Source organism: Toxotes jaculatrix, chromosome 10, assembly GCF_017976425.1.
Source record: "Toxotes jaculatrix isolate fToxJac2 chromosome 10, fToxJac2.pri, whole genome shotgun sequence".
In the NCBI taxonomy this organism is placed as follows: domain Eukaryota; kingdom Metazoa; phylum Chordata; class Actinopteri; family Toxotidae; genus Toxotes; species Toxotes jaculatrix.
In genome coordinates this window covers 12,246,734-12,259,091 of record NC_054403.1, presented here as the reverse complement: position 1 = coordinate 12,259,091, position 12,358 = coordinate 12,246,734, and the positions used below count along the sequence as shown (strand labels likewise).

Genomic DNA, 12,358 nt, shown 5'->3' with positions numbered 1-12,358 from the left:
ATGAGGACGCAACTGAATGATAGGAGGTGAACACAGATCTTGTTCAGTGTCCTTAAAACCACTGTGGAGCCATATAATAAAAAAACAAAACTTGTGATTAATGCTTTTGTATTCCACTGTCACAGGGCTAATGTTTACTAAAGGTCACATCAGTATTTTTATTGTCTTCCGTGTGTGTTAGCCCTGTATCAACAAGTACATGTGATTAAAACAAGTTATACAGGTATTTCAAGTTGCTGCTTCCTTAACTTCACCTTATACAACAAAAAATAGACATAAAATGTACTGTATCTGTCCACCTACTGTACCGCATAATACTGATGAAGACAAAGTTAAGAAAACAACCACTTCTTTTCCCTACCAGTGTCACTTTGGCTTTTTTTTTTTATACACAAAGTGAAACTTAGCATATATAAGCAAGCCTACATGACCCTCTTGTATTCACTACAGGACCAAGGATTTCTACCCCACCCACCATGTTATAACAAAGAGAGCAAATTTTGTAAATTCCTTTATTTTTTGTCTTTGTGGGGGGGGTTAAAGGGTTCAAACAAGTAGTATGAAGCATATTCCAGTTTTAATTGTGAAGGATTTGATGCTGAGACTTCCTCCTTCTGTCCAGTACAATGAGTCGAGTAAAATATCATACATATAAGTGCAGTACTCAAACCATGAAAATTACTTCTAAAAAAAACTCAGCATCACAGCCTTCGTAAAGAAACAATATCCTATTAACTTATTCTTTCTGTCTGTTGAAGAATGACTGCAGACAAATGTTTATTGGGTTTCTTACTTAACAGCGACACCTAGTGGTGACAAATTAGGATTACAGGAGCATGTTGCTGCAGTATCACGTCCCTTCCATAGGGGGCGACAAACACCAGTGAAACCCATGTAGGGGGGAGGGGCGGGCTCTTCTCTGCTGCAGGACTGTTCTGTTCAGTGGGGCTAACTGAAGTCCATCAACAAGCTAGTTAGCAGTGAGCGATGCGGTGAACGCCGTCGGCGCTGCTGTAGCAACAAGAGAGCATGGACTAGCTGACTGAGAGTTATAACACGGTGTCCTGACAATCACTATCAAGCCGCGGACCGTCGCAGGTGGTCGTAATTAGCTGCTTCATCCATGCGGTCGCTGGTGCTCAGGGGAGTTTGAGCTCTCGAGTGGCGGGCAAGCTCAGTCATCAGCAGGGCTGACTGGGACAACGGGGACAACACGGCTCACTCACCGGTACGACTGTTTTGGTAATAGCCGGTGTGAGATTAACGAGACCTGTTCAAATACACATGTGTGGAGCAAAGTCACCGGTACGGCTCGATATGATACAGTATAGCTGCTGCAGTTTTGCAGCTTAGAGGTAAATGTAATGTTGTGTAGCATCCTCGTGTAGCTAGCTTCTTGCCACGGTAATTACAGTTGCAGAGTTAGCAAGATAACGACGAGGGGGGGGAGAGTGATCGGCGTCATGTAAATACTGGTGATTGTTAGCTCAAACTGGCTTGTTAACACAGTAATGGAGCCTTGATGTTAGAGCTACTTGTGTGATTACGACCAAAAGGTTTACTTTGCATGTGATCGAAGTAGCTAGAGAATCCTTACCTCTGTGTTTGGTTTACCTAGTGTTGTGTTGTTTCTTGTTGTGTTGCTGGGAAGATAGTGCCCAGTCAGCAGCTTTACGTGAAACTTAACGTGAGGATGCATGTAGTAATGTTAAGCTTGAACCAGCATGTGTTTTTGTTTTGCAGATTATCCAGCTGCTCTTCATTGTCACCATGTAAATGTTGCTCTCTCTCTTTCTCCGAGCAGAGCAGGAGCATGGTGGTCCCGGACAGTGCCAGCGTGGTTCCCCAGCCTGACAATGGCAGTCCCGCTGACCTCACGGAGAGCTCCAAGTCCGGGTGCCAGGAGGAAGAGGAGGGCGGTCAAGACCTGGCAGGGGTGGAGCTGGAGGAGGTGCGAAAGCTGCAGGAGCTTGTTCGTAGGCTGGAGGTCCAGAATGAGACCCTCCGCAACAGGGGGAGCAAGACTATCATACACAGAGGTGCAAGCAGCAACAGCAACCTCACAGCCGCTGCTAACATCAATGAGAGGCTGACTTGCGAAGGGGTGACCAACTCCCGTCTCAGGTTGGAGCACAGCGGTGAGCTGGGCAGCACAGACTTTGAGCTGTCACCCCCACAGGACAGCAGCAGTAGCGAGGAGATGTCCCCTCTTCCTGTGGCCAGCAGGCTGGAGGAAGAGGATGAAGAGGAGGAGGAGGATCGGGGTCCATGCGGGGGCTTTCTCACCTTGACCTGCAGCAACGGAGCAGGAGAGACGCCGGGGCAAAGCCAGACACCAGAAAGCCCCTCTCAGGACAGTTATGAGTCAGAGACACTTGCAGAGAGCGATTCAGGGGTGGACCAGACTGCACTGGATGAGGTGGATGTCCTAGATTTGGAGGATGAGTGTGCAGAAGTAGAGGACGAGGACAGCTGGTACGTTTCATCAGCTGTACTGTGTATTCATTTTATGTTTGTGTTACCCAGCGTTTCGTACAGTTACATCTGGTTCGAGCAGATTGCTGCACTGACACCTTCGCAGATGTGACACATCATATCATTGAATATACAGTGAATAATGCAAACTTCACTGAAAGTCACATGGATGCCACATTTAAAGTTCGCCTGTGTATAGAGTAGGGCAGCCCCTTCAGCTACATGAGTCACTTGTGCTTTTCATTTTAATCTCTGATTTTAAAAGTGTTTGACTCCCCCACAAGGCAGTGACTATGTGCTGTAGCATTAGTTTAAATGGACTTAAAATTAGACTTAACTCTGGGCTGACACAGAAACTGCATTTTTTTCCCCCCTATCCACAGAAACAAGGTTTCTTTTCATATACTTCCAAGCTCTGCTTGACAGTGGCAAACGTGTAAGTACAAGGACATGATAAGGTGTTAGTGAAGGAGGAGAAGAAAGACTGAGGTGATGTGGAGGCGGCAAAAGAAATGGCAGCCTGTGTGAAATAATTTCAGAAGCAGTTTATGTGAGTACAAGAGTGAGAAGCTGTTGCTTTTTTTTTTTTTTTAAGTTGTCTCTTGGCTATCTCTTGGCCTAGGGAAACAGAAGGCATGACCTACCTGCCACCTGTTTAGCAGGTTATGATGAAAACAAGGAAGGCTTAATTTTTTCATAGCTGTCTAATTGAAGCATGAATAAAAACAAGTGCAGTTATCTGAGGTGTGCTGTAGAGCTGGAGAAAAGCAGTTTCAGGAAATAATAGCAGTATTAATTATAATTATTATTAATGACTTAGATTTGCATACCCTAAGCCTTGTTACACAATGTACCAAAGATCAACAAAGCTATCTCTGTTTTGGCTCATTCCTGAATGCAGGTCAGGTTGAAGCTCATAAAAAAAAGCCAGTATTGTTTTGAAACAAGATGAACTTTGTTCATTCACCTCCAGTTTAATTGGGAGAATATAATTAGCTAAAAGGAGAAGATTAATTATTAATAATCCCTGCTAATTTAATTCTGGAGAGCAGTCTAGACGTTTGTTTATGCCGTGCATAAAACAGGTACCACATTGTGTTACCGATGGCAGCTCAGCCATGAAGCTTAGCAGCCAGACCATTCATGACTTATTTTTCAGTTTCACATCATTAGCCATACCATATGTGCTTTGTGAGGTTATCATAGCCAAAACATCCAGTAATCCCAACGACGACATAATCTGATCTGCTCTGGGCTGGATGCTGCCGCATGGATAAACTGCTTTGGGTGGGATTGCACAGCATGTGATCTGAGGGGGGCCCCCTCTGTGCGACCAGACTGTGACAGGCACAGAAACGCTGGCAGCAACTTCGGGATTTCTCATTATGGGTTTTTGATTTGTAGAATCAAGACTGTACAAGAGAGTAATAAGCCCCTAACAGCACGCAATCTAAGATTAGAAAAAAAAAACAGATGGTATTCACACTGGACTTAGACTTTATCAGACTGGACAGGTAATGTTCAGATCAAAACTGCCTTGCAAATGTCCAATTTGTCCTCACACTGACACAGTCACGGTGTCCACGTTATCCAACCCAGCTCTGTGATGCCAGTCCTGGAAGACGTTTTTGTAAGTTAATTTAAAGTTATTATAAAATTACATAACTATTTATTATTAAAACCCTTTAAATGACATACCTTTCTACAAGGTCTAATTTTATAGTAGCAGTAATGGTTTTGGAACTGCAGTTGAAGAGCCATGTCTTGTGTGACTGTCAACAACCAGGTACCAACCTGTGACTAAAACTCTGGCGTGACTGGATCAAGCGCAGGCAGAACGTGCGTCATTATTCTGCATCAAACACAAACACATTCCCATTCCCCCACACACAGAAGCTGTGCTCTGTGGCAGGTTGTGTGACCTGAATATTGCTCTTTATATTGTTGCTCATTCCAGTGGGAAATCTGTCCTTTTATGTTTGTTCAATGGGAAGATGATTTGTAGTTGATTGGTCCAGAACCAGTCAGTCCGGGCCTTTTGTGTATCCAACTCAAAGGATCAGCCCATGTGACCGCCAGTTCAAAGACTGTGGTGAACTAATGGCTGTTTGCTCTCACTGGGGCAACACTGGCCATGTTGCAGAAAGGAGGCATCGACAACACCAACAAGTCAAGTGTTGATTTCAGATGGCGACTCAGTGGTTGACTTCAGTTGGCTGGTCCTTCATAGATGTGACTGGAGATTTTTCTTGCAGTGGAATGTAACTTAAACCAATAGCTGCACATTGTAGATATTGGGTCATCTGTCTACTTCCCCAGTAAATGTAAAACTCTTCATTGTGTCTGTCTTAGGACTTGTACACAAGTTGTTTTTAACACACAAAAAGCATTTTGAAAATTTTCCACCTTTCTGTGGATGTAGTCAGTGTTTCCTGCTTTTACTTAGACTGGAAAGAGCCTGATATGTTAACCAGGTTGAGGCTGTGATAACAATGTTTAAAGTTGCATTACTTACTTAAAGTATTTGCTCACTCATTGTTTGGTCTGATTACGTCATTTGCTTTAAACTTTTAAGTGCATACCTTGCACTCCAGTGGTTCACACTAATCTCTGGCTTGTTCTTATTCAAATCTTCTGCTCTGCGCTTACTGGCAAACACCTTTGACAAGCATGTTTTTTAATAAAAAGGAGATTAGGCTTACTTCTTCAGCCTTTTCCACACTCAGTTTTCCCCATCTCTGTATTACTCGCTGTGCCTTTTACCCCTTGTTGTTGCTCTCATTTCCCTTGGTAATAATATGTTTTCTTCTCATCTGCCTCCTCTCTTCAGGTTGTATGTGTCTCCTAAAAAGCAAGTAGCAGATCCGGGCCCAGAGTCTCCTCTGAAATGGTGTCGGCAGGTTCTTGACCACCGCAGCCCAGAGACAGAAATGGCTTGTCGGACCCTGATCAGCCGTTTGGACCAGTGTATGTTTTTAACAAACTTATATTATTTATAGTATTTCTTTAGTATATATAGTATTTCTTGATCTGTATTTTAAATCACTTTTTATGCAAACCTGTAGACAAACAATCCTGCAGACCTTCACAAACATTACAAGAGCTTTTACAGTAAATGAACAAACTTTTGTATTTGAAGATATTTTAGTTGCATGTTGCTGCTTGGCCTAAATCAAGATTAAAGCACCCAATTCAGCACAGGGAGTTTGTGACTGTGCTGCATCTTTATTTACTGTTCATCTCCACTGTGCACATGCATGCATCTGTGTATGTCTTAGTCGTACAACAATGCTTGAGTACTCGCAGTGAGTGTGTACATGTTGTGCACATCTTTACGTGTGGACAGAAGTTTGTGTCTGATCCAGCAGAGCCCATTCATTATTTATCCCGCTCGCAGCTCCTACTTCCTGCACACTGCGGAACCTGAACAACAAAGTTATTCACACCAGGGCTGAATGACTACATGAAGTCATGGGCTGGGTTGAATTACATCCCCCCAGTCACCTCCACTTTTTCTAACCGGGAACACCAGACCATGTAACCTGCCTGGTGACATAGAGCTGGTTTTAGCCAAACTATACAGAAACTATAGGGTTAGCAGTGAAGGTGTATGAAACAAATAAAAAGAATTGTCTAAATTAAACCCAAGTTTTTGTGACATACAGTATGGATGCAAAAGCTTCAGCTGTTTTTCTCAAAGCTTTTGTTTGAAGTGAAATTTACACTTTGACGCCCACTCTTAAAGTGAACGTCAAACTATCTACGTATTCTCTGAGGCTATAATGTAAAACTTTCTGTATTCATTGCATCTAATATCATTTACACTAGTCCCAACCACACTTGGCTCTTCTTCATGTGTCTCTCTTTATGTCACCCTTTTAAAGCGTGTATATTCTTCTCATCTTTCCTCTCCTGTCCCCGGCAGCGTCTCGATGGAGGAACATGTACAGCAGCCCATCAGCAGAGGCAGGCACAGCAGGCTCGGCAGGATCAGGCCTGATCTCTCCTGGGTACCACAAATCAACTAACAAATCCCTACTAACCTGTGGCAGCTCAGGTATGGCATGACATTAACGCACTGCGCTCTTTATATTCTGCTCAACACAACAATGGGATTGACATCAGTTATTGTATGGATGTAGGTCAGTTGATATGCGTGTGCACTAATGCATCAACCATTTGTTCTCTCAGGGATCTCATTGGTAGTATTTAAGGAATCTTTGCATGTTTTTTTACTGTGTGTCACATATACTGTACATTACTGGTAATCATTTTCCAAAACATGCCATTATTTATCATTATTTATTTTACTGTATTACAATCAACAAAAAAGTTTTATGAGAAAAGCAGTACATCAAAGTTAATGTTATGCACAGTGTAATTTTTGTGGGAAGGCCTGATATCACAGACTCAATTGTTGTCTGTTGAACAGCAGTGAATTCAGGAGGTAGTCGTCAGACAACAAAGAACAATAAGTGAATACAGATGTCCTGAAAAGGCAAATGTGTATTTGGTGGCTTCTTGCACTACAAAGGTTGCTATTAGTCTGTAAGCTCAGATGTGGCAGATGTGGCTCTTTCTGCCCAACGCTTGAATGCATCACAAATGAATCTTTACCAGCCCTCCAAGCTTTTCTATAACTGTATCACAGCACGACAATCACATAGGTTATTTTCAAATAAAAACAGATAATAATATACACTGTGATTAATTGTTTGTCTCAAGCTTGTCAACATATCTGGTGGATACTTTGGAAGATGGTCAGCAGTTATGTAAAGTATATGTGGTTTAAAGCTCAGGGGATGAAAACACTGGTATATTGAAAGTCTTTGGCAACGCTAACCTGTGTGAAATATACTGTATAATGTTGGTGGCTTTGACTTTGCGGTGGCGACTGTAACTGTTTCTTTGCACTCGTGCTATTCCTCACATTGTCTCACAACACCTGGCACTTCACTGTGCTGAGACCAACATTGCTGATGTTGTTGTGAAAACCCTGTAAATAACAAATCTTTGCATGAACTTGTGAACGCTTGGCTTGTGGGAGGTGACCCTATCTAATCCCAGACTTTTTACATAACCAAATGCCCCTGGATGATGTTGTCATTTCCCGTTTGTCTCAGTCTGAGTGTCGGGCCTGTGTCAGACAGACACGCCTGGCGGGGGGGAACTTTGCATACAGACTTTCAGGCTATCAGCAGCAGCAGCAGCAGACAGTTCTTTCTAGGCTAATGCTGCTGGACACGGCTGCAGTGAAGTTGGGGTGGAAAGAGATGTTAATGTAAACATACTAAATGTGATTGTCAAACAGAGCTGTTGTTTTCATTCATAACTTAAATTCTCAAATATTGTCTGGGTCTGTCTAATGCCTTGCATAAAATCATTGTCCTGTCTGAGTTGCGTACACTGGAGTACCTGAGTGGGGACTAAAGGCACTGATATACTGATGTGTGGCATTTAGGGAACATCTGAAAATTCATTCACACCCACTGAACATTAAACTTAAATCTAAATTTGTGCTACTACAGGCAGCGCTACATGTGTGTTACCTGAGTTGGAGTGAGTTATTTCTCACATACCTCTGGCCAATTGTAAATGATTGAGTAGCTTTTCTTTAATTTAAACTTTTAAACTTTTTAAACTTTTTTATCAACATTGTGATGCAGTACTCTGCCTAATCACCTTGAGGCAATCAAAGTGTTTTACAAGCCTGATCAATCAATCCTTGTTATCTGCTGAGCAGAGTATGACAGAGCCCGTTGGCATCTAATCTTTTGTGATCAATATAGTAACCGCTCAGATGATGGCCTGACATTTGTCATTTCGCAGTGTGAAAGGGGCCCATTAATCAAGACAGTACTCTACTGAAGCCTGAAGTCCAAGTTCAGCTGTCATCGTACACAATGGAACAAAAACCTTTCATTCTTCAGTTCTAAGGGAATATCCAAGTTTGTACTTTTCATGAAAGTGTAAATTTCATAAAATATGTGCTATATTAGTCTGACGAGCCTTTTGAATTATGTAGAGCCATTGTTCCCTTCACATGGGAGAAACCTGCAGCCATACAGGTCCTAGTCATTTATTATTTCCTGCCTTTTTTCCCCCTGACCTTTATTTGTTCAAACAAACCTCGTGGGCATTATTTGAACACCAGCTTTTATTTGAGAATTTAAGGTAACTCTCTTTCTTACCAACACAGGTGGAAATAAGTTGCAGAAAGCGTGGTCAATTTCAACACTCTCATTGGCGTGAGGTGCAGCTTGTTGTAACAGCCGTCCCACTGTATTTACAGGTGTCACAAGCATGCACTCAGCCCTGAGCTCTCAGTCCTCCATAGACAGTGAGCTCAGCACATCAGATGACTCCATCTCTATGGGCTACAAGCTGCAGGATCTCACTGATGTCCAGATCATGGCTCGCCTTCAGGAAGAGAGTGAGTAGTGGTGTTGCGTGGTGTGCGGGGTGTCACCCGTAGTTGTTTTTCCAACCTCAAGAAAGTAGAGCACACATGAGAGACTAAACTAGCACAGTTAGCCTTAGTGCAAACATTTTCATTCACCTCAGTAGGTGAGATAGATCATTTGATCCAATTCTCAAGCTTTGCATAGTTTTCTGTGATTTTTACATGAGCATGAACCTGCATGTGTGCATTTGCATGGTTTGCTGTATATGCAGTTTCCTTTTTTAACTTTATATTTTGGCTGTCAGGTCTTAGGCAGGATTATGCTTCCAGCTCAGCGTCTGCATCGCGACGCAGCTCCACAGCATCTCTGCAGTCCCTGCGCCGAGGTGGCACCTACAGCGACCAGGAATTTGACAGCTACAGCCTCGAAGACGAAGAGGATGACTTCTGCTCCATGCCCCAGCGAAGACATCGATTCACCCCCTCGCCCTTAGGCTCACCCCGGTGCCTGTCTCCCTCTATCTCCAGCCACGGTCAGGAATACAGCAGCCGACTTGGAGCCCCACGCACAAGAACACCCAGACGATCTCTTCAGGGCCCCAGTGCAGAGCTGCTTAAATTCGCCAAGAGTGAGGGTAGGCTATAACCAGTAATAATTCAGCATTTATGCACTGGGTTAGGAAGATCAGAGTGACAGTCGCAGAGACTGCTGTTGTACCAAAGCTGTGATGAAATGCAGTGTGTTGTGTATGTGTGGTTCCAGAGGAGTTGAGGCACAGCATGCCTAATCTGGCCCCCCGCACCAGCCTACGTTCCCTGGAGGCAGTCAGAAACAGCCGCAGCATGGAGGCTAACCTCCAGAGCTCTGGCAACCGCATGTCCCACCTGACTCACTCCCCCTCCACAGGTAACCCTGCCCTCCTCACCTGGTCACTACCACTCCTCCAACATAATGGCACCTTCATCTGTCTTGCACATAGCCCTCTGTATAGTGTCACTGTTATCCTACCACCTTACCTCCTCTTAACGTCTGCATGACCAAAGGTAGGGTTTGACTGATATACAGGTCAAACCCCCACCCTCACATTATTCCACTGATAGACAGATGTCTGTAATGCACCGAGAAACACACCAATGCACTAACAAAGAACTCCCAGAATAAAAGAAAGATGATTTAAGCAATGCAGATTTCTTAAAAGGCTTATCAGATGTTCTTCAAATGTTTTATGAGGAAGGAAATGTGTTCAACATATTTATTGGACCTTAAGAATAAATACAGTGAGTTTTATTTGTTTACAAGAAAACTCCACAGGGCACCTTTTAAATCTTATAGCTGAGGCTGCCAATAGCGACAACAAAAGAAACACTTCCAAACACAAACAATCCCAAATGTAATTAAATTCTTAAATATTGAGAAATGTTGAAAAAAATTCAACTAGTATATCTTCCTAGGACATTGACACGCTAATATTATCTCCTCCAAAAACCTAAGATTGATGGTGTATGTACTGATCTAACCTTGAAGTTAACAGTATTTCTTTGATTTCCCAACTTGTCTTAAAGAAACAGCGTGGATTGAGACTCTGTTATAGTGCTGTGCCTTTATTCCAATCAAGGTATGGCTTGCAGTCGGCTGCGCAGCAATGGGCAGTCCCCACTCTCCCTGCGAACTCCAGTTAAAGCCGTCGCTCCAGTGAGCTCCATGGGAGCTGGTCGTCAGCCTTCACGAGGTCTGCCTGTCATCCAAGGACCACCTGCGGGAGGGGGCCGCAAGGTCCAGTCCCCAGGCTCTGCCAATGGTGGAGCCTACATACCTGGGAGAGTCTCAGCTGAGGCAGGGAGGCCTGCAGTGGGCCGAGGACAGGCTATGCCATCAGCATCCACCAGGAGTAAACTCTCACAGCCCCCTAGGAGGTGAGTGTTTAAACGGAACACTATTAGGGAGTACAAAGAAATGGCGGAATATGTTCTTGTAATAATGACAAATTTATTTAACACCATTCAGATCACTACACTATATGTGACGTCTTGTGTGAACCACCGTCTTTTTATATTGAACAGGTCTTTGGGCATGGCTAAAATCTCAGATGAATCCTGGAAAGATGGCTGTTACTGAGTCTGGCCGGTGATGAAGGATGTTCACTGCTGCAAACCCTCACCTGACCTCTCCCAGTTACCTCTCAGAGTACAGAAAAACGCGGCCACTGTGTCCACAAATGTGTCGTACAACTTCTCCCTTTTTTTCGGACTGGAGCGCTGGGCTGCACTGGATTCGTAGTGAAGACTAATTTCTTTCTCTAGCATGAAGCATTGTCAACCCACACACAGAGAGGATGTGTAGGCAGACAAAAAAAGGCACACATGCACACTCCACTTGTTATATGGACCAACTCTGAGCTTCCAGAAGATTTGTGTCAATTTTACTTATTTTTCTATGGCAATGGTGAGAAATAGCTGGAATATAAAGGGTTGTAATTACTGTTCTGTGGATGTAGTTGATATGAAGACAATTTAAATGAAGATATTGCTGGTTTGTTAATTTTCTGTGCAAGTTCCTACTAGATGAAGGTGCTGCGTGTTGCATGCTTGGTTTTGTTTTTCCCTTATCCCTTCATCCTTTTCATCATTATGAAACTGCAATACGACAGATCTTCCATGTGTCCGATAATGACCTGTGTGAATTTTTGAATGTTTGAGTGGTTCATAGTGAAATTACTTTAGGTTTGTGTTGTATTTGTGTTTTGCTCTTTGCTTACACAGCAATGCAACTCCTGTAAACCACACTGCCCTTATGAATAATATAAAAAAAAAAGAGGATAAATATTGTTTGTGCCAAGGTGCATTTCAGCTGCAACACTTTCTAATTCCAGAAGTAATCTTGAGTCATTAAAAGGTGCTGTCAATGAGTCATTGAAGGTACTGTAAAGATACTGCGTTTTCCAGGCATTTTTACTGCATATCTAGAGGTGTATTTGAGTGACTGCTTTTGGATACCACTGTAATAAAGTAAAAATGTTTATGCACGAAGGCCGTGTGCCTTAGACAGCTATGCACCCTTATGCAGAGTGCCTCTGAAAATTAGGAGCTGTAATGAAAAAGAATAATAAAGTCTACCCTGAATATGTAATTGTATCTCTGGTTATTTTTAATCCATGCATGCCAAGTCGAGCTCTGTTTGCATCACGCGCTAATTGGTCACACTATGCGGGCCATCCGCAGCACAGGCGGTAGCAGCAGCAGCATCAGCAGCAACACCGTTATCGTCTGCCGGATGTTTCCTGGGTGCATGACCAAACGCTTCACAAATGAGTGCTCGACGCTACCCACCCCCTGTGACAAAATGGCCTACAGGCCTCATCTGCGCATACAAAGTCTGAGCGCACAGTCTGCAATCACATTAAAATTTTTATTTCTCGGTGTGGTAACGTTTCGACATTGTGACTACGAGCAGAGCATAAATATGTCTCCATTAAGAGAACG

The 12,358-nt window shown here is 43.3% G+C and overlaps 1 protein-coding gene across 2 annotated transcripts; it reads left to right on the top strand.

Moving 5' to 3' along the window:
* The first annotated feature begins 958 nt into the window (after positions 1 to 958).
* On the top strand, positions 959 to 12,019 carry zgc:66447 (SLAIN motif-containing protein-like). Of its 2 annotated transcripts, none has more exons than XM_041047971.1 (9): positions 959 to 1,228; positions 1,805 to 2,475; positions 5,306 to 5,442; positions 6,398 to 6,532; positions 8,768 to 8,908; positions 9,184 to 9,513; positions 9,642 to 9,785; positions 10,495 to 10,792; positions 10,940 to 12,019. In XM_041047971.1, the coding sequence occupies exons 2-9, from the start codon at positions 1,814 to 1,816 to the stop codon at positions 10,992 to 10,994; spliced, it is 1,902 nt and encodes a 633-aa protein (XP_040903905.1). In that variant the 5' UTR covers positions 959 to 1,228; positions 1,805 to 1,813; the 3' UTR covers positions 10,995 to 12,019. The 2 variants fall into 2 exon arrangements, with proteins under 2 accessions (XP_040903905.1, XP_040903906.1); XM_041047972.1 differs by having other exon boundaries at positions 6,401 to 6,532; positions 10,940 to 12,018.
* Positions 12,020 to 12,358: the final 339 nt, after the last annotated feature.